At 42.3% G+C, this 22113-nt stretch overlaps 2 protein-coding genes across 10 annotated transcripts in view; both read left to right on the top strand.

Moving 5' to 3' along the window:
- The window catches only part of dab1a (DAB adaptor protein 1a), a 234734-nt gene extending 229143 nt beyond the window's left edge, over window positions 1-5591 (top strand). For all 7 annotated transcript variants that reach the window (XM_051946933.1, XM_022192685.2, XM_051946932.1 and 4 more), the window contains one exon: window positions 3528-5591. Coding sequence is in view for 1 of the 7 variants with exons in the window: in XM_022192686.2 (XP_022048378.1) it covers window positions 3528-3575 (48 nt within the window). In the remaining 6 variants the exon portion in view is untranslated. The remainder of the gene's footprint in view (window positions 1-3527) is intronic.
- Window positions 5592-7476: 1885 nt separating this feature from the next.
- Window positions 7477-21930, top strand: LOC110950204 (FYN-binding protein 1). Of its 3 annotated transcripts, none has more exons than XM_051947702.1 (21): window positions 7477-7621; window positions 7769-7860; window positions 8390-9588; window positions 9708-9868; window positions 10963-11118; window positions 11247-11538; window positions 11615-11742; window positions 12203-12231; window positions 12356-12390; window positions 12573-12741; window positions 16758-16917; window positions 17060-17183; window positions 17283-17317; window positions 17394-17478; window positions 17577-17611; window positions 19417-19486; window positions 19585-19656; window positions 19770-19789; window positions 19885-19918; window positions 20266-20377; window positions 20460-21930. In XM_051947702.1, exons 2-20 carry the CDS (start codon window positions 7852-7854, stop codon window positions 20360-20362), a joined length of 2910 nt encoding a protein of 969 aa, XP_051803662.1. In that variant the 5' UTR covers window positions 7477-7621; window positions 7769-7851; the 3' UTR covers window positions 20363-20377; window positions 20460-21930. The 3 variants fall into 3 exon arrangements, with proteins under 3 accessions (XP_051803662.1, XP_051803660.1, XP_051803661.1); XM_051947700.1 differs by having other exon boundaries at window positions 10963-11148; XM_051947701.1 differs by lacking the exon at window positions 7477-7621 and having other exon boundaries at window positions 7636-7860; window positions 10963-11148.
- Window positions 21931-22113: the final 183 nt, after the last annotated feature.

Raw genomic sequence — 22113 nt, 5'->3', positions numbered from 1 at the left:
GATGTCTTCTGGGATTTGTGTGCAATATGCTGATCTCAGATGTTTAGCTTAATATAAACATGATGTACGCTGACATTTTATGCATTATATATGTAATGTAACTCATAATATGTGCAAATTGTAAAGGGAGCGAAGTGATAAAGACAAGCAGCAACTGAGGTGCAAGAGTGTGTTTTCAGACTCTTGCAATATTGTAAAGTTTACAGCTTTCATATGCTGGAAATGTTCTTTTAGAGGCTTGTCTATGTGCTGTTTGGCTGTTCAATGACACACCAAAGAAGAGAGCCATTTTGATCCCTGCCTCCCCACCCAGCGTCGTCACCCACACAATTCCCGACAGTGGCTCCTTAATGATGGCTGCTGGCGCTCACACAGGGAAAAATGTAATGGTTTTGTTTTCATCAGCTAATACCGGAGTGCCAAGATTAATGACTGCCCCGATATAATTGGCATTAATTAAAACCCAAGAAGCCTTCAAGTCCTTCCCCACTCCAGGAGGGGAGGAGGAGGGGTGGCTGAGCAGCCTCCCTCCCCTGTTGGCCCACGTCCTCATATTCAGGGCAGCAGGTGGATGAGGGCCTTAAGTGGGAGAACGGATTGGAGAGCGTCGAGTGCTGAATCTGGCTGGAAACCGACTGTTATGGCCAGAAGCTTGGAGTCTTTCCTCTGTAGTAGGTGGCCGGCTCTGGTCCTGGTCCAGTGATGCTGTCCCCATATGGTGTTTACTTGCTCAATCACATCGACTTTAGACATCTTCCCAAACATACACACCTGTGCAGTAGGCCCAGTTATTCCCCAGACAGGTGCACCTGCGATCGATACTGTCGCCACCTGTGCTCGTACCGGAGCCAAAAATATGGCACTGGCTTGTGTGAGTGTGTTTGCTGCCGGCCATAACCGCCTGTCCTGTCCTCCCCCTCCCGCTGCGTGGCTCCGACAGACATGTGTTCAGGCTAGTAGGAGTGTAAGTGGGGGGTTTTTTTGTTGTTTTTTTTTTTTTTTCTGGGGTGATCTCATCATGTCCAGTGAACGCTCCCGAGTCTCAGCCGTGAAATGGTCTGCTTCCACAGTTCACTGAGCAATCTCGCATTGCTCCCTCCTCTGCCCAGGGCCTACCCCTTCACACGTACGCACACAAATGTCCACACATGTACCAGCCAGGACGGATATTTTGGCCTTCAGGCTATTGCTACGCCAGCACATCACTCATACCTCCGCCGAGGCCCTCTCTTCTCCTTCTCTCTCTCCCAGCCGGGGTGGATGGAGCTGAGGCAGCCCCGACTGGCAGAGCAGGTTAGATGATGCAGGGTGACACTGCCGGGCTGTAGCTCTGGTGCATCGGTTGAACAGTGTGTGCTTGCTGTCACTGCTTGTCTCAGCCTCTTTGTCACCTCTCTCAGGGCTGCTGGCAGCTACTTTCTGCTGACTGTCTGCCCTGGCCGGCCCTACAGTCTCTGCTCTGTATGCCAGACCCCGAAGCCTCAGCTAGAACATCCCTCCCAGCCTCAGCCCGCGTTTTCTTTTCAGATGAGAGCCATTATTACAAGGGTTCAGTGCGATTTTGAGTTCCAAGCTTTTTTGAAAGTCTTTCATTTTTCTTTCTCAAAAAGATCTCCAAGTTACCACTCAATTTTGTGAAATAGCTGGAGAAGATTCAAATCTTTGCTTAGTTGTGCAGTTTTGTTTTTAGCAACATTCAAGCATGGTAGACATTTACCAGCAATAAGGCTGCAACTAACCCTGTTTTCGTTTTTTGGCATTTTATCCTCTTAATTAATCAGCTACTAGTTATGTCCAAAATAAGAGATGAAAGTCAGCACCGCCAAGTGTGAGGCCATGATTCTCCAACAGAAACCACAGGATTGCTCACTCTGGGTTGAGGATGAGTTGCTGGCTCAAGTGAAGTACTTCAAGTATCTGAGGATCTTGTTCACAAGTGTCTGCAAGATGATGGACAAACAGATTGCTGTAGCATCAGCAGTATTGTGGGTGTTGTACCAGACTGTTATGGTGAAAAAGAGGCTGAGCTCCCACTTTACCAGACTGTCTGCATTTCAACTTTCACCTTCAGTCATGAGCTCTGGGTAGTGACTGGAAAAATGGTAGTTGCAGATACAGGCGGATGAAAGGAGTTTCCTTCATAGGATGGCTCAGCTCAGCCTTAAAAATGGGGTGATGAGCTCGGACATCACAGAGCCTGCAGGGGTGGTTCAGGTATTTGAATAAGATGCCATCTGGGCGCCTTTCTTTGGCAGTTTTCTGGCCACACCCAACTGGGATGAGACCCCAGAGCTGACCCGGAACTCGCTGGAGGGATTTTATATCTCATCAGGCCTGGGAACTCTCCCTTCTGGAAAACACTGGAAGGAAAAGGGATGTCTGAAATGACTGTGGATAAGCTGAAGAAATCTGATGGAAGAATCCACAATTTCACAGTGTTGATTACGTATTTAACTCTAACTGGTTTTATCCAACCAACAATCTAAATCTCAACAGCCCATTATGGAGTCACACCATACCACTCAGGATAATATTACAGTTTTGCTAAAGTAGACATTACCAAGTGGTTGTGTTTTAGTTTGTCATTTTGCCCTTTAATGTCATTGTGTATGACTGACGGGCAGCAGTGAGTGGCAATGGCAGCAGAAACTGCTGAATCTGACAAGGATCTCGAGACTTCAACATCATTTACTCTTTTGCCTCGTAAGTGTCTCATCTTTCCTCACATCAGCAGAAACTTCTCTTCTAGTTCACTCACATCCTCTGGTCAGGTTTCATCAGATTAAATGAGCATCATGTACTTTATCCTCATGGGGGACCTACGGGTAGACCCCGAACTCTGAATGCACTTCTTCTGCACTGAGTGGGAGAAGTCTCACGGAATATGATGGGCCAGTCTCCAATCAAGTTGTCTGCATGGCAGATTGAGTGGCTGGCTGTAATTATGTGTACGATAATAACGGCCCCATTGTGAGTGACTGCAGCAGGCTTGGTGCTCTGACTGCAGGGTGTTCCATCATCCGCTGTTGTCTTCCAGCTCAGTTGGAGAGAAATACAGACATGATGACTCATAACTGGTCTTTCAAGGCACTAGTTTATACCTCTGCTTCGTACTGGTCCTGGAGGGAGCCTGGAGTGGGAGAGAATATGCATGTGTGTGCACAATGACACACACAGAAACAATAACTCACTCACACACACACATATATAAAAAGCTTTGGTGAGCGAGGGGTGAATTTCTCAGCGAGGGCTCCTCCTGGCCTTCTTCAGTGCAGCGTGCTACTGCCACCCGGTGGTAATGTCAGGTACGAGAACTGGTAAAACCACTGCAGATGTGGCTCTTACTTGTCAGGGCTTGCAGGTTGGTGATACTTACAGTTTACTAAGTGGAGAGAATGAATCATAAATCCTCCCTTATAATTACGTAGCATTCAGATGAACCTCAGAGTTCAGACGTCACACACAAAGCCAGGCTTTATTAGAGAAAATGCTCAAAATTGATGATGTTTTTTCTCTCTCGTTGGCAGAAGGGGAAGGACCCTCTCTACGCCCAGATCAACAAAGGGAAGAAATAAAGAGTCTCACAGGAAGACAGACCTGACCAGCACTGAGAGAACAGGAGGAGAACCCTTAACCTCTGTGTGCGTGAGTGCGTGTATGTGTGGCACATCCCCGCCTGGCCAAGCCCCCATTCTCCTTCTTCTTTTTCTTCTTCTGCTAACAACTTCCCAGGAGGAGCATCCGCACTCCCGCTGTCCTCCCTCCATCCTCCCTCTTCCTCCTCTCTGCAGTCTTTCCTCCTCCTGAGAGGAGAGGGCCCTCTCGGTCATTCACTCCAGGCAGGAGGGATATCAATCACTGAGACGGATCCAGTTCTCCCTCCACTGCGCTGTCTTCTCCTCTCCTCTCTCGTGTCCCTGTGGCGACTCACACCCAGCCTTACAGACATAACCTCCACTCCCCCCCCCCACGCCCTCTTCTTCTGCTTCCCTTCCTTCCTCCTTTTCGCTCTCTTCCCTCTGCCTCCCGTGTCTGGCCAGAAACTGTGCTGCCAAGAAGGGACTGAGTCAAGCAGTGCCTCCCTGTTTTCTGACACACCCACACAAACACACACACACGCACGCGCTCATTGGGATTAGAAGTGATCATCTTTCGTTTTAATGGACAGAATCTGCATTTGTAGCGAGCAGATCCCACGTGGGAGGAGCCAGACTCTTAACGGGCCTATCAGGGACGGCCCGTTACCGGGATCGCTGCTTTCTGATTGGTTGGGTCGGGCGTATTTTTCTCCCTCCATTCTTGTGAGTGTCTGCTGGGTCACTATGCAGAAACAGACTCTCTGGGAGCTACTCACACACACACACACACACAAACACACACTGACTACACACTTCCACTTTACACACAGCAATCAGCATCATGCAAACACACACACACCATGCCGCACCCTCTCTTAACATGCATACACACAGTAAATTTGCCAAACGTCTCTCCTCGCAGACAGACTCATGTGGAGGCCAGAGGACCAGACATGCTGAGGAATGGACCCTGAGATGGGATGTGTTGCAAGTTAAACAGATTCTGTGATTGAACTGTTCATTCTCTATAGCTTTTGTACTATACTGATTTAAAACAAACAAAAAAAGAACAAATTGAAAAATGGAATTTTTATTTTATAAGTCAATCAAGCCGCTGGGGTCAGCTCTATAGGAGTTATAGAGTCAACATGGCTTTAAGGCATCTGATCGTTGGTTTGCCAAACTCATTTTGTAAATAATGATAACAACTACAACCATTTCGTCCACTGGACTTCTGTGCCATAAAATAGGAAGGCTTCAGTTATGCAAACTCTTGACGTTAACCCAAGCAATACCAACATATGTTTTCTTTTTTTGTCTGTTTTCCTCTTCTTCCCTCAGATATTTCGTTCTTGTGCATGAATGTTGTGCGTCTTTGTCCAAGCCTCACTTACTAACCCTGCTTCCAGCTCTAAAAACCTCGCACTCCTTTGTCGACTTGAGTCCCTACAGTTTACGTTGCCCAAAATGTATGCACCACCGGCCCTGTGCTTCTGTACAACAAAACTATCGTTTTTATGTTGCGGGCAGCACACACAGGCCTCCTCCATCCCATTTCCCCCAGACTAGTCTTTTAAAAATAACAGCAATGCTCTGCCCATCTGTCTGTCTGTTGGTCAGGTGCCAAAACTGCTGCTGTCCGAGTGTGGACTGCCGCATCCTCTGCTACAACTACATCAACTGTGATGCCAATGACTCCCTATTTTATGGCCAGAGTCCCCCATGTCACACGAGAACTCTTTTTGGACTATGATGTTGATTAACTTAAAAACTTTGACAACTAGAAGATGAGCGAAGAATTAAAAAGGGAAACGTTGCTGTTTGAGTACATAACATTTCTAGACCTATTTTAACTTTACCTCAGCTAACAGTTTCTTAATGTAAATTGCCACATTATTTTTATCTTTATGAATATGACATTCTACAGTGGGTTTTTAGATGATTTTTTGGTTCTATCTTGATTTACGTATTCCACCATGTATTACTGTTACAAATAAACACATCCCAAATGACTGCTACGTCTATTTATGCGTCTGCTTTTGTGTGCGTGTGTGTAAATGAGTGTATTCCGGGGAGACTGAGCCTAATGGTGTGTGCCTGGCAGAGGTGACCCCCAGTGTGTTTTTAGTTAGTGTAAAGCAAGTGCCACAGTATTTTGTGGTAATTTAACACCGCTTTAATGACCTGTCACATTCTGCAAGTCTGGCAGCCTCTAATGCAAGCTGTCATTGGCTTTATTAGCAAGCAGCCACAAAACAAGGACTCCGGCCTTCTTGCTCTCACTTCTCTCCCCCCTTCCATCAGAAACAGGACAGATGTTAAAACAACTTCAACACATTTTTCAGTTCCATGTCATGCGGGACAAACTAAAACTTCACAGCTTTGAAGTGGTCGAATTCACCCAAGTGACAGTCAAAATGTTCTCACTTTCCAGTTTCAGTTTGACATGTCAATTGTTTGACTTCTGTGGGATTTCCACCACCAATAAATTATAAAGGTGAAAGAAAATTCGTTGTTACTGCTTGAATCATTGAGAAATTACATTTGACAGCTTGTGCATTTCAAAAGTCTGTGTCAGAGTTGCTGCATGAACCATAAACTTTGCTATCAGTGGTTTGCTTTGGAACTATTTCTTCTGTGGAAGCTGTCAACACTGACGTGTGTGAATTGTCCAGTGTAACCTGAACACAGCGGGAGAAAGTAACGAATTACATTCAATAAAGTACTGTACTTAGACATGTTTAAGCTACTTGTAGTTCCTTAAATATTTCCATTTTTGTGGTATTTTGGGCTTCTACTCTACTATAGTTGTGAGATAATATATGTGATAACTCAATTTAAGGTGCAGATTTAGTGTAATATTACAGAACATAGTGAATATATTCTAATTTGATATTATAGAATAAGATAAAACTTTACTGATCCTTCAGAGGGAATTTATCCAACAAATAATTATAGATTTCTTAAGTCACTCTTTGACTTCTTTGTGGACGTCAATAATAACATCAATATATCCATTATTCTGAAATATGCTGCTATGCCTAATGTTTTACTTTTAGTATAACTTTGAATGTATGCCTGTTGCTTGTAACAGAGTATTTCTGCATCTTGGTATCTGCGCTTTTACTTAAGTACAACTTTTAAATATTTCCTCCAAGTAAAGCAAGCTCTTGTTTGGTAAATTTTTATATACTTTATTTGGCTAATGTGAGCACACATGACTGTAGTTCAGTTCACCTCTCTGTCATTTTGAAAATGACCAATTAAGGCCTTCAACTCCGAACAAGAGGAAAATTGTGTCATTTTGTAATTTGTGTAAACTCATCCTTTTTCAGCAGCAAGTACACATTTTATCTAACTTGATTTAAATGTTTTTCCTCCTCTACCGACCAGATAAGTGGGTGTATATTTAACAATCAACTTGATAAACAGATTTGCAATGCTCTCAAGGAGATATCAGCCAGAAATGTGTGTCGCTCTAGAGAGGAGCTTCCAGTTCTGTATGAGGGCCTCTTCAGTAGCTCTTTAAGTTCCTGACACACCTGGAAGCAAGAATATCTTTCCAAACTGTCTTATTAAGACCTTGTCTACAGCTTGTGGTGTATTTGTGTCATATTATAAATGCCTCTTCAAATACTTCTGTATTCTGTGTAACAAAGCTGGAATGTTGATAGACCTCTTCTGATTCCTTTTACTCTGTTTACCTTTTCATATTTAATTTAAGCTGCAGACACTTGCCCATACATCACATTGACACCACATTATCTCAAAAGGATACAACAAAGCAACTTTCTTCTTCAGAGATTTAAGATGTGCCACATTTTTAAAAAGTCAGTGTAAAATGATCAGTTTGAAGGGAACCAACTGCTGCCAGCAGGTTTCATGAGAGTGACTCATTTGTGCGCGTACACGCAGTTCCAGCCGGGCCACATTCCTGCAAGACAGGAGGGGGGGGGAAAGTCTGTTGAGAGTCACCGTGTTGCGTTAAATGTTCAACCTGAGCCAGACCCGTTTGACGAGCCGGACTGTTTTTAAAGATGAGTGTAAGTATTCCTGCTTCATTCCTCATTATTCCACTGAAACCATCCGCGGTGCGCATGGGACGCGCAACTCGATCAGAAGAGAAAGGCGCACCGAATTGGAACAGGTCGATTTAAGTTTTTTCAATAGCTTTTATTTTTAAATTACAGTTGTCTTCTCACCGGACACAGAATGAAAGGCTGGTGAAGAGAATTACCCCCACTCGATTCGAAGTTTTTTGTCGAAACACGCAATGGATCAGGTATGTCGTAATGTAATATCTCCATCTTTACGCAGAATATCGTGCTGATTAGCTTCTGTGCTATTAAGATATTGAGTGTCAACAGATATTAGCCTGCTTTTACGCACATAACTATTTACTAAACTGAGACTGAGTTGAAGTCTTTAAATTTGAGGGACTACAGTGATTATACTCATTTAATATTCCTTTGCCCTGCTTGCTGAAAACTCTTGAACAAGGCTGATCTCTATAAATCGGGTCTGTCTGCTTTCTGAGTTCACCTTGAAAACAGAATTACAAGCGTTTAAACTACATAAAAACAAAACTAGTGATCGTGTTTGAGTGCTGATTTTTTTTTTATTATTTATTATTTTTTGCTATGATTCCATTATTTCTGTTATCTGCTAAAACATGAGAAAATGAGAGCTACACCCTCTTTCATAATAAATGACCCAATTTCTGTGATCCCAAACTTGTTAGGTGACACACTGTATTTTCTGAATGCTGATATTGTTCCTTAAATTACTGAAATGTGTGGTACTTTCATCAGCAGGACACAATGGACTTCAAGACCCTAAGGGCCAAGTTCCAGGAGGAAGAACTCCTCCTGAAGCAACCCAAGATCAAACCTGCTCTCCCAGAAAAACCAAAGGTCGTCCCTCCTCCCCAGAGCCCTCCTCATTACCTCCCTGTAGGAGCACGGCCCTCCCTGCTCACCTCCATCAACCAAACCTTGGAAGGAAAGAGCACATTTGGACCCAGAGTGGTCTTCAAGGATGAGAAGAAGGAGAGCAAAAAGCCCCTCATCCAGACCAACTCTAAGGGAAAAGACAAGAGCGAAGGGAAACTGAAATTAGGGAAAGACAAGACAACAAAAGGAAGCAAAGAGAAGCTGGATGAAATCTCACTGGATCAGAAGCCGAAGAAAGAGAACGGTAAGAAACTACCACTGTTCCTTCCTATAAGACAGAAGGAGAGTACAGCAGAGCTGGTGCCAGCAACGCCTCCACCTACAGTCACACCACCAAAGAAAAAAGGTCTCCTTGGCTTCAAAAAGTCCTCAAAAAGAGAATCCGTGGAGGCTCCAGCTGATCCAATCCTGGACACCCCAAGTGTCGAAGTTCCTGGACCACCTCCACTCATCCCAGTGCCTTCTGACTTTGGTGACTCCCCACTAGAGCCTGAAATCTCAGCACCAAGCCTGCTTCTACCAGACAACCCCACCTTACCTGACCTCAGTGCTGCCATGGAAGTTACCCCACCCACCACTATCCCTGAATCTCCCATCTTCACCCTGCCTCCTGCTGTCATTCCTGATATCCCAGCGCCTGAAGTCCCATCCCCCGTGAGTGAAATCCCGCTTGAGATTGAAAACCTTGCCTTGCCTGCTTCTAGACCAGTCAGCCAGAATGAAATTCTACCCAGTCCACCTAGCCCTAGCCCTACCACTCCTCCTAGTTTCACAATCCTGGACCCCCTGCCAGTGGTCTCTGCTCCGTCTCCATCACCTCCTGAGCCTGAGGTTGCAGCTGAGGCCGACATTGAGGCTGTAAATGTGGCAGCAGTGGAGACGCCTCCTGCTCCACCTGTCAACCCTCCGTCTAACCCACCATCTCCCAAAGGTGAGCGTCCGATCTCTGCGCTCTCTGCCTTGGAGAGGGCAGAGGACATGAGCCCGGGAAAAAGAACACCTCCGGGTGACCAGAGGATTTTAAACGCTCTGGAGAAGGCACGCAGGAAGACCGCCAGGTAAACAACACAAACTTCACAAACACACACAGGCCTGTTCTAAGAGTTCTGAAGCACTTTTATACTGCTCAGTCAGTTATAGCATGCTACTGAATCCTAACTTGTCTTAAATGCATCAGCCCCTTGGCAAACCCCACCCAGTCCTACTCCATCACCCCTCCACCTGAGGAGCTGCCCCCTCTTCAGACCAGACCAGCCCTTCCAGAGCTCCCACCCATTGATTATGAAGCAGGAAACGCCCTTCCGCCGAAAGCAGCACAAGTCAACGGCATCGACCACCGTAAGTTTAATTCCTCCAACCACAGCAGAGCTCCTCTCCTCTTCTTTCCTCTCTGCCTCTTCCTCTCTTGTGGATTTTCACTGTTTACTCCTCCTGAACATGAGGTGCAGGAGAACTTATCTCGCCATCAGGACACTGGGTACGTACTGAGCAGCTGCAGAACATCATTTGTCAGTGCAGGGTTTCAGCTATACAGAAAAGTTTGGTATGTATAGATTGATTTTGCGCCACAGGGTTGCCTCAGGTGCCGGTTTGAAGAGGTACGCAAACAAAGAGAACAGTCCTGACATTCTTCTTGTGTGCCAGAAACAACTGAACAGCAGGCAGGGCAGAGCTGTGGAGGTATGTCAGCTATGACGGAGCTGCGATGACAAACACTTTAATGTCTGTTAAACGCAGCACAGAATGAGCAGCGAGTCTGCTGTTGACAGACTTTATTTACAACAAGTGTGTTAATTGTGCAGGTGTTTGTACGGACTAAATTTCTGTCAACCTTCCGTTTCATGCAGCCTCTTGTCAAACATTGCACATTACGGAGTCTTTAATGTTTTCTGGCTTTTTAAACATCTGTTGAGCAGCAGAAAACAACAAGGCTTTCAAGGATGGAAATTTTAACAAATATGTTTTGCATTGTAATTAGAGTAAGCCATAAACTATTCTGCACTTTTCCAGAACTGACTGCTTTACAGCTCTTTCAAATTAAAAGAAGCAACATAAAGCTCAAAGCAGGGACAGAAATGGTACAAGGAAGGCTTTAATGGATATTCGAGGCAAAACTGCAGTTCTTTTTTTGTTGTTAAGCCGTCCTCGTTTTTCACTTATAATAGCATTATCTCCGCTCTGCAGAGTCGTATCACAGCAACTTCAGCAGTAAATTTGACTTTCCTCACCAATCAAATTCTTCCACTCCGCTTGCTTTCTCGCGCTTTATGTGTTTGGAAACTTCCTTCAGGTGTTGCAGCTGCAGTAGTTCACCTACTGTTTTAAGGTGTGACTCGTGTAGCTATTTGATTTTAATATGAGGCTGTAAAATAGCTGAATAGAAGGATTACTGTAGAATTCCAACAAGATTAATGTGATGTAATTCTTCGCAGCCTCTTCGGTGTTGGAAGGCATCACTGAGGAGGGGTCAGATGCCATTCCAGAGCTGCTAGTAGTTCCCCCTCCTCCGCCCAGGAAGGCTCTTCCAGACATTGAGTCTTTGGGTCCTGCTCCGGAGAAGCCTGCCACACCTCCTGATGTCAACCTGAGTAAATTCATCCCTCCTGTGGCAGATAGTGGTGTGGCTACTGTTGTTACACTCGAATCTTTATGAAACCAGGCATTATTTTTCTATTTATCTAGTATTGCTTCATATTTTTTCACCTCTCTTCTGCAGAGGTCCAAGCTACTCCTGAATTCTCAGAGACCGACGCCGTGGTCGTCCCAGAGTTTGACGATGTCGCTTCAGACGTTCATTCTCCAGAGCTGCCTGCAACAGAATGGACCAATGACGAGTACCTCAATCCAGATTTTCCAGATAGGCACAACATGCCAGAGTATTACAGTAATGGGATAGCTGTTACAGAAACGGAGATCCACGCAGAGCCAGGAGTCGGAGAGGAACTCCAAGATAATCCAGCACCAGAACCTTCCCTCCCCATCTCACAAGACTCTACTCCAGTGGCAGAGTAAGACACTCAGACTGACTTTCTTTGCTTGGAAATGCCTGTTCCTCTCTAAGAAGTTGCCTTTTTGTCCACACAGGGGTCAAGATGATGCAGGCAACGGTGTCTATGAGAGCACAGATAATCTGTATGAGGACATCAGCATATCTGCGAGCAAAAAGAAGGGAAAAACTGACGGTGGAAAGAAACGCAAAGGACCCCCAAAGAGTAAGCGAAAGAAAGGCTTCTTTCAACAACTTGTTTGACTGTCATGAAAATCAAAGCCATTTACACTTGCTCTACAGGGGTGCAATTCTTGAGTAACAGTCACTGAAACATTTCTCTTTAAGGCAAGTAAAGACAACCTTATAGCTTTACAGAAAATAAGAGAAATTTGATTTAGTTTGAGCACCCAGGCATGATTTCTGTAAGGTCAACCATCCAACCATCCATCTGGTGCTATTTAATTCTGCTTGGCCATCATGGGCAAATCTTTTGATATGTAAATATAGAAAACTGGCTCTTAAGGTGCAGCATATGTGTGATTCCATCCTAGGAATTGTACCAGAATATATGATATGACATATGAATCAAACAGCCCTTTTTTTTTTTTACAAACAAATTTGCACTTCTTTTACTGCATGTAACTGGGTATTTGCTTAATTTTTAAAAATTTTTTTAACTGCAGATCCGTATGCTGAGGCAGCACAGGAGACAGTAAGCAGCTTTTAACGAACTTCTCAACTTATTTATGTTCACAACATGAAGTGATTATCTGTTGGAGGTTTGAATGAATGAGTGTAAAATGAATCAAACCTTATCTCTTTGCTGCTATTTACAGAATCAGGAGAAAAGCAAGACGGGCAGGTTTGGCAAGTAAGGCCTTTATTTTTTGACCCACTTCTCTTTTTATTTCAGTTTCCCCCCCTGAGTGTTCATGATGAGAGTTTGGTTCGCTTTTGTTTCCCCTCATAATACCCCCTTCTCTGCTATTTTAACATGCTCCAAGAGAGAGTCCCTTTCAAACGGATCGATATCCGTCATTCTGTCTTCCACAGGAGCGACAAGAAAGCCGCCGCCGAAGGGCCGGACGAAAAGGAGCTGAAAAAGAAGGAGAAGCAGCGGCTGGAAAAGGAGAAGAAGGAGCTGAAAGAGAAACACGAACGAGAAAAGAAGGAGCAGAAGGAGAGGGAGAAGAAGGAGAACGAGCTGAAGAAGAAATTCAAAGTGAGTGATGTTATTTTGACAGCGAGGTGAAAGAGCAGCGGGGGAGGGCGAGGTATACAGCTTGGCATACAAACCAGTCTGAATTCATTCCTCCCAGTGGGAGAGTTGAGCTGAGCAACATGTGCGGACTCAAAAAGAATCTGTGTAAACATTCATTTCATTGTTGGTGATATTTATGACAGAAGCTCTATGGGCTATTCATTATTTCTTCATACTTTCACCTGATTAAATGCAAAAAGGTGGCTTTTTTTTCCAATGTTCAGTTAAAAGATTTGTTATTAATGTGTTTAGTATAGGAGAATGAACAGAAATTTACCACAAGAACACTGTTTAGTTTATTGAAAACCGCTCTAATCAGTATTATATATGAAAAATATATATCGTACTTTTACCAGATTATAAACGATACATGAATGTTTCAAGGTTCAGTCAAAAAAATGTTATTAATGTCTTTGGTATAGCAGAATCAACAAGGATATACCGCAATATAACTATTTAGTGCATTTTAAGCAGCTGTTAAGAGTATTTTATATCAAAAGTGTATAACACTTTTACCAGATTATATGCAAAACATGATTTTTTTCATAGTCAGAGTTTATAGCACCACTGCTAAGTACACGGTGTTGCTCTTTCAAATGAATCTGTCTACATCCATCTCCTCAACTCTAAAAAGGCATTTTAGTGTCTTTCAGTTCACTGTTTTGGTTGTCTGATGTGCAGCTTTACTGTTCTAGTTCACTCTCACTGCTTTCGTACCTTCGTTTTAGAGTGCGGCAGCTTTCAGCAGAAAAGCTTTCTAAACTGACTGAACGTTAGCTGCGCAGCACTTAATGTCGTTAAGTGTAAAGCCCCCCTGGATTAAGAGATTAATGTCATGTTTATCACCGTCTGCAGCAACCACTGTACACATGAGCAATATGTTTTCCATTATAACGTCATCGTGTAGCTCCTGTTAGGTCTGTCCCTGCTTCCATTGATAACAGATTCCTGCATTTTAAGCAGCCACACAGCCAATTTGAATAGTCTTATCGGTGCAAAGCCTGTTGCCTCTCGTTTTGACGTCTTACTCTGACAGTTCTCCTCAATCTTTATTCACCAGCTCAGTCAGGTTTGATATGTTTAATATCTGATGTCTGGCAAATAAGTTGTTTACAAGACATTTTTCCAGGATCAGTGAGGCCTTGTTAAGTCAGGGTGATTGCGTCTCTCTAAATAAAACCAGTCCTACCTGGTAGTGGAGGTAGATACATTAAGATTTTAAATGCTATCCAAATTTGGTATTTGGTACCTCACCTGCTAAATGATGCGCAGCAGTCCTCACTGCAGCAGCCAAAGCTGAACTCCTTTCTGGACCCTTCTCTGTATGCTATCCTCCTTCTCTCTTCTTCATTTCTTGTCTTTCCTCAGCTGTTGCTACATATAATAAAAGGCAAAAAAGCCAGAAAAATAACCTTTAAAAATGTTTTAAATTCCTTTTCGAAAAACCCAAGGCCTCTACTTTGTGTTGTAATCTACAGCTCTTCAAGATCTATTTCTGCTTTTGATTAGTTCTCTCAACTTTCAGCTTTTACTGTGCCTTGCTCTGACAGTGTGTTGCGTAGTTCTACCAATTTCTGCATGTCTTTTCTTAGAATTTACATTACATTTGCCTTTGACGATGTTACCTAGAAAAAAGCCACACTTAGACTCCACCCACAGGCAGCCAAAAGATCTACTGAGGACCATAAAAAGGCCCCCAAAATGGCAACCCCTTATTAAAAATGTGGCTTTAAACTCAACACTGCACTTCCTCAGGTCCCAAGTAACAAACCTGCCAAGTGTCGAGTAGATTGGATGAATAGCTGTCGAGAGAAGTGGAAAACAGACGGACACACTGATAATCTTTCATTAATAAGACGTGTGTTTACTGCATTTCTGGTTCTGATTTCATTCTTGATTTTTGGGGATTTTGTAGAAATGTTTCAATCTTTTCCAGCAGTTCAAGAGCAGCTCCTAGTCCACTGGTGTCTCCTTACGTTTGTACTTGCATCTTCAGTACTGATTTTGTTATTGACTTTTGCAAATCCTTTTTAATATCTATGTAAAATGTCTCTTAAATAATTACCAGGTAGTTTCAATGCCACAGGAAAAGCAGTTTTGGGTTGTATGAAACCTTCTTAAACAACAAAAAATCCTTGTCCTGATGCCTTGGTTAAGTGAGTACACTAAAGAAATAAAGAAAGCCTCAAGATAAGCTGCTTATTTTACTTGAAACTGCCACAACCCCAGAGTACTTTTTAACACCATTAATTCTGGGATTAACCCACCACGTAGCCATAAAAGTCCCCATTGTTTTGTCTGTTTTCATTCTTGTTTTTTTTTTACCAAGAACATCAGTGGCATTGAGCAGAGCTCGGGCTGTTCCACCTTGCACGACTTTTAGACATTTTATTCACTGAATAATCATCCGATCCACTTCATCTGTTAGAAATAACCTTCTTACCACTTCCAGTTTTCCCTGCACGCTTAAACATACAGTAGTTCACCCATTTCTGAAGAAACCTAACCTTGAATCTTTAATAATTCTAACCTAATTTACAATTTTTTATCAAGGTTCACCATTAAGTTTAGTTGATTCACCTTGAAAATACTTTTACCTCAGGGTTTTTGTCATAGATTATTATGGATCTTATTTGTCAGTGTCATTTGTGTCAGTTGTAGTTTGTGTTGATTTTCATCTATGGCCCTCTGACTTCTGGTGTTCCACAAGGCTCCATCCTCAGCCCTTTGTTGTTTCCTCTTGGTCACATCATTAACAGACACAACATCCATTGTTTCTGCTATGTCACGCAGATGACTCTTATTGAAGATGTCGTCTGGTACTACTGTGATTAAGATCAGTGTAGCATTGTTGTGCTTCATTTCGGTTGGATCAGATTTAGAAGAGTTGCAGCTGAGGATGTTGAGAACAGATTCATTATCATCAGTGTTACAGATTCATTGTAACTGATTAGGTAGAACTGAAAAGATGAAATTTTTTTGGCAGTTTTCAGATCTCACTCTGGCCTGTTGATTGGGACACAGATTTACTGTGTTTTGAAATTCTCCCAAGTGTGTCTGATGCACAGAATCCAATGCTGTTCATTTTGGACTCACACCTGTGGAGCTGTTACTGACTGAAATTGTGAATGTTTTTTCAGGTAGAAAGTTTTAGCTTCGAGCCGAAGGGGTTAGTTAAAAACCAACCAAGAAAACAACTTGCACCAACTTTTATCTTGTCTGTCTTATTTTCAGTTTTCAAGATGTTCTTCACCGTTAAATGAAAGTAAAAGGAACATCTTTACACTTGGGTCAAAGTCAATCCCCAGCCTACAGTACAGTCTTGTGAGCAAATGTTAAACCGAGAGCTAGAAGTCAGGGAGTAGTGTTTTTCTTTTGTGGAGTCGATCCTGACCTCAGTATATCTTACATCATCACCTCCACTATCCTTGGGTTAAGCCACCAGTCGGAGTTACGCCCTCATCTAATTCAAACCACTGTTGCTCAGCTTCTAATTAATTCACACAGACGAGATCAATTAATTCCTCTTAGGCTGAGTTTTAGAGGCTTGGCTCCTTGTTATTTTGTAGAATTGCTTCAGCCCTTTGAGCTTGAGGTGAGCCTCAGATACTTCTGCGGGTCCTGTCAGGCATTTCCTCTGACTCAAATCAAGACGAAAAGAGATTTTGATGTCCCTGCAGGAGAATCAGAGGCTTGCAGAATCAGGAACAAAATCTTTTAAATCATGTCTTAAATTGTTATTAACAGTTTTTAGCTTCACTTTGCTTAAGTCATTTATTAAAAATATATAACTTATCCTACTTTAATTCAGTTTTTTCATTTGATGGATTCTTTTTTACCAATGGTACGCAGTCATTCTATTTTTGTTGTATTTCATAATGTATTTTGTCAGGTGTTTTCAAAAATGGTGTATGACCAAGTTCTTTTGTATGTAGATACTAGGAGCTTCAGTATTAATGTGTTACTGTATCGGTTAGATCACAGGACAGGAGGATGCCATGTACAACGCAAAAGTAACTGTAACAACAAAGGGACGCAAGAACGATCTGCCTGTCAAGAGCGGAGACATGGTCAGCATCATCCGAACTACCAACTGCCCCAAAGGGAAGTGGCTGGCCAGAGACAGCAGCAACAACTGTGAGTTAATAAAAGAGGAGTCATCATAAGCAGTGTGTTCATCCAAAGGTGCATAAAGAAGCAGGAAAAGGCAAAGAAAGCTGTTTTTGTAAAGCAACTTGCGTTTTTTAACCTGTGATTGTTGACATTGTGCGTCTTCCAGATGGATATGTTGCTGTGGATCACGTCGAGCTGGACATCAAGGAGATGCTGGAGCTGGGAAAGAAAGCTGCTCGCCAGTCCAGCAACAATATAACCGAACCAGAGGTTACCAGCACAGGCAGCAGGTATGAGCTGACAGCAGAAAATGTGAAGCATGCAAGGTTTTACACATTATATTTATGAGGATGACGTGTAGCTAATTTGGTGCTTTTTTTTGTTTCTAGAGCCTCAAACCACTATCCACTCTCAGCAGAAAGCTGTAAGTATCTCCTCTCATTACTCATAATTGCAGCATATTTGACTTGTTCAGCAGCAGGCTGATATTGAGTGTTCAGTCTCAGATGACAGTGAGGAGTGGACCGCTGACGATGATGAACTTCTCTCTCCTGCTCTTGACACTGCAAACCCACTGGCTGCAATGTAAGTACACGTGAGCCTGTAGCAGCATCGATTAGTCATTAAGGTTTCTTTTTTCTTAAGACTAATGCTGTGTTTTGTTACCATTTTTACCTCTGCAGGGGTCACACCAGGACACTCTCCATGCCAGATATTGGTAATACATCCCAACGTCTTTCTGTCCCTCTTTTCTGCAAAAAAAAAGTGCTTTAATGGTCCTGTGTCAGAAAAGTGTAGCAGCTTTTAAAGCCAGTTAGTGTGTGAAAGTCGGTTATTTTGTCTCATTATAGTCACCTGACAGCAAATGATGTGCCCGACAAAGAAGTCTGACATGATATGTGTGTCATGTTTATCTCCCTCGTGTGTTATCATGATGGGGGCGTCCAGATAGAATAAACAAAGATACTACAGAGTTATTTAGGTCTTTGTGTCAGATAAGTTCATTCTTCATTTCTAAGCAGCAAATGGACTTTTAAAGGTGCTGATTATTATACGGTGAGAATGTTAGCCTATTAGTTGTTTAGCTTTTATAATGAAAGCACCACGACTGACTAAGACTAAAAAAATGTTGTTTTGTTTAGAATTATCAGAACAAGGTAGATCTGAGATTTTTATCTGTGCTGTTTCCATTCAAGTCAAAGGTTAGACTTTTCCAAGCTTAAAATCTTGATCTAGACAGTTTTTATCGGAGTGGCACAGAAACTGATATCTCTGGTTTTTTGGGGGGGGTTTTTTGTTTTTTTTGTCTCATCGCTGTAGGCCAAATAGTCAAGTTGATTAGTCGCTTGCTTCATTCATTTGCTTAATCGTGTTGAAGTACACCAGAAGACTCATATATTATGTGATTTTTTTAGATAACAATCAACTGATTTTAAAATAACTGGTCACAGTTGTTCCAAGTTGTGCTTTTTTCAGTTGTTAATATTGCAGTTTGTATTGCATTATGTCAGGATGTGACTCTAGTTCTACAGTCCTATACTGGGCTTCAGTGTTGGTTGTGTCGGGGTCAGACTTTAGTCTGAGGCAGTCATGGCAACCCTGGGCTACCCCTTTGCCCCACCTCTGGTTAATGATGTGCAACATCTTATCCTCTGATGTGATACAGGTATATGAATATTTGCAACATCTACAGAGCTTAATTGGATACATAGCACAGCAATAATAACAACAATATAAGATGGATAACAATGGATATAAGTCACAATATTACACACAATGACCTGTCAACCAGTAGGTTAACTCTATATGTTTCAGATCACCTGCTGTTTACACTTGCAAATAGAGGCTAAGTTATGATCGCCTTTGGCATTTTGAGTGGCACATCAGTGAAGTCAAGGTGCATGAAATTGATCAGAGTGCTCCAGTCAGCATTTCAATCAGGCATTTGAAAACCGTGTGCTAAATTAACTTCTGATCTGGATGGCAATATGCTCAAAGCTACTGAACTCACAACACTTTACACTTCCAAACTTCTTATAAAGACCTCTCAGCACTGCGTCACTTTAATGCTGAATCACTGCTATGTGACTCACCGGATAAGCAAGCTGCTTGCTGCTAGCCAGGATGCTGCAAACTGTTAAAATGTGTGGTGGTGAGTCTAAGGCTTGGTAACTTGAGCAACAGTTTCCTGGTGTCACTGTGGTGTACCAGTGCAGCACCTGTTGTCACAGTGTCGTATTATCATGTGACAGTGTATAATTGCTTTTGATAATGTTGCCTAGCAACAGAGGCAGCCAGAGGTCATGCTGAAAACCTTATAAATACCTCAAAAACCACCTGCTCTTCTGATCTACTTCAACTTCAGCACTGTGTTTTCTAAATCCTGCTAAGTGGGAAGTGGATCAGATGATTGGTGGTGAAGATACGTGAAGAACAGACACACACACAGTAAAAAGAGATTCCTCGATTTATGAGGTAGATTAGAGAATACATGCTGATTTGTCTGTCTTGCTTTTTTAACAGGAAACAAAGACCTTGAAATAAATCACCAGCACAGTCAGAGTGACATCAGCGCAGAAGGCTCTCATATGCAGTGAGTCCACACACTGCATTTTTACAGAGACACACACACACACACACACACACACACAATGTAGGTATACAGTATATCTGTATTTGTCTTTCTATCAGAGCAAGACATGAAGCACTTCAGAAGTTGGCGACATTTTTTCATTCACCAAAACCTGCAGAGCCGATTGCCAGGTAGGCACGATGTTGTTTCCTTGCTGTCTACATGCACACACGCATGCATATATATTTTTACTCACAGACACACACACAAAGGTTTTTAAAGTTTGCTTGTCTTACTTTTACAGCAGCGCCGAACCAGAGACGAGTAAGTGATGCCAGAACATTTCTAATGAATTTTAAGTGTTTAGTAAATAAATCTTTAGAGCTTTAATGCCACCATGCTTTCTGGTTCCATTGCAGGTCCTGTGCTCGTGACGGAAGAAGCAGTTAATGTGTAAGTAGAGAAACTAAAACACACACGCATAGAAAAATTCCAACCATGTTGCCTAACCTGTTTCCTTCCTTTTTGCTTGGAATGGGTTGCTGAGCATAGAAAGGGTGAATGTTTTATTTTTTCTGTTTGAGAGAAAGTGAGATGGAAGGACGTTTACTCCTGTCTGGCTAGGAATAAAGCTGGTTTGTGTCCTGGTGTGACAGCAGTGAGTCACCCAGTTGTGTCGTATTTATGATCACAAGGAGGTCAGCTGTTGGTGCAGAAGGCAACATGACAGCATCTACATAAACACTCTCTGGGGAGGATACCGAATGGGAAGTTATTTTCAAATCTGATATTTTTCACAGGCCTGAGGCTAGTTCAACACAAGATATGGATTTTGAATCGCCCGAAATGCTTATTTTACCTCCTCCTGACATCTTTGCTGACTTCACGGTGGAGTGACCAGAATACGACAAGGTAAGGATGAATCAGCTGGACCCTTTACTCTCCCTCACTGTGTATGTGCAACGCTGACATGTTTGTTCTCTGTTTGCAACAGCCGAACGCCCACACAGGTTTGTCTGTGGTGTTATTCTTCACACTGTGACCCGTGTCAGTCACCTAACACTGTGACTTTATCTTCTTCTGCCTTCTCCTTATTTGCCTGATGACTGCATTTATGGATCAGCACGATGGTTTACAGCATCGAGAGGCACGCCATCTGGATTTTTTGTTTTCTGTTCTTTGGAGCACTCAGTGTGAAACCACCGAGGGACAGTTTAGCTCGTGGTTCTGAGTGACTTTGAAACTTTGGATCAAGTTGAGCAGCTGATCACAGGAAAGGACTTAAAAACTGTTACACAGGCTTCGATCCTGGAGGCTCTTGTGGAGAAAATTGCATATTTTGTGTGCAAATGCTGGAAAAGAAAGTGTATTTTAAGTGGTTTGAATAAGTAGTTGTTTTTTTCCCCTGAGGATACATGGAGGACATGCATTGAACAACTGGGGGACACATGTAATAATCATTTATCGCGTGCAAAGTCTTTCTTCCATCAGGTTGTTCCTCAAAATCTCAGTGCAAAGAACCAAACAAGTGTGAAGTGTGAACATTTGTCTTAAATCTACACACAACAGTTTCAAAAGTTGAATGAGTTTTATCAGTTCACAGTGGGTTTTTTTAGCAAACAAAATAGAAATATTGCTATTAAGCTTACAAATTAACATGTTTTTAGGTTTGGTTATCAGCAATGTTTTTTAAAAAAAACATCTCTTCATGTGCATGCACACAAATCACATCAATAGTTTTTAAGACCACTTTCAACAGTAATCACATAAAGGTCAGTTTTTTCCATAAGTGTTTGTATTGTTGTTTATTTTTCTACTCTGTAATTTTCCTTATTATTATTTTGCCCATTGTGGACTGTGGAGCAGATTATTTAACTACTCATGTATTTAAATGAGCTCTGTTTCAACACATTCAGTTCATAGAATTATCCTTAACTGCATAAACAACATGGAGGGTAACCTAAAATATCTAACTTAAGAATTCTGTGAGCGGCATTTGCTCTCTCCTGTTTTTAGTTGCACCTTCTGGAGGGAAGCATCATCCATAAACTTTATTTTCTGTGCTTTTTATGGAGCTGGTTTGTGGAAGATGTCACTTTTATGTGATTCTGACTCTAATAGTTTTATGTAAACTGATGAACAATAAGTATTACAGAAAGAGGAATTTAGTGTGTTGATGGCCTGAGGTCATGTTCATGTAAAACACTTGTTGACTTCCAAGGTTGCATGCTTGTCTGGAAAAAAAATACAAAAGTAATAGTCTGTTGTGTGTGTGTGTGTGTGTCTGTGTGAGTGAGTGTGTAAAATCTCAAATTGACAAGACTTCAGGACACAGCGTTTTTTGTTTTATGTGCTTGTTTATTGTTTTTTCAATAAATACTCATTAAAGTGCAAATCATAACAGCAATATCATGCAGTGCATTACAAGAGAAATCCAAACCCCAATCAGACAGGGAGGGACAGCTGAAACACACACGCACACACACGCAGAAACGTACCCTTGTACACACAATACTTAGTGTGCACACACACAGATATCACACTCACAACATACACTGGGGTATTTAAGGTTACACTAGTCATAAGATCCCCACTACAGTGAAACAGAGAGCACAGCTTTGCTGTGGAAAATATTCACTTTGGTACAA

The sequence above is a fragment of the Acanthochromis polyacanthus genome, chromosome 4 (genome assembly GCF_021347895.1).
Source record: "Acanthochromis polyacanthus isolate Apoly-LR-REF ecotype Palm Island chromosome 4, KAUST_Apoly_ChrSc, whole genome shotgun sequence".
NCBI lineage: Eukaryota > Metazoa > Chordata > Actinopteri > Pomacentridae > Acanthochromis > Acanthochromis polyacanthus.
The sequence above is the reverse complement of the archived record's forward strand: the minus strand, read 5'-3'. Positions and strand labels throughout refer to the sequence as shown.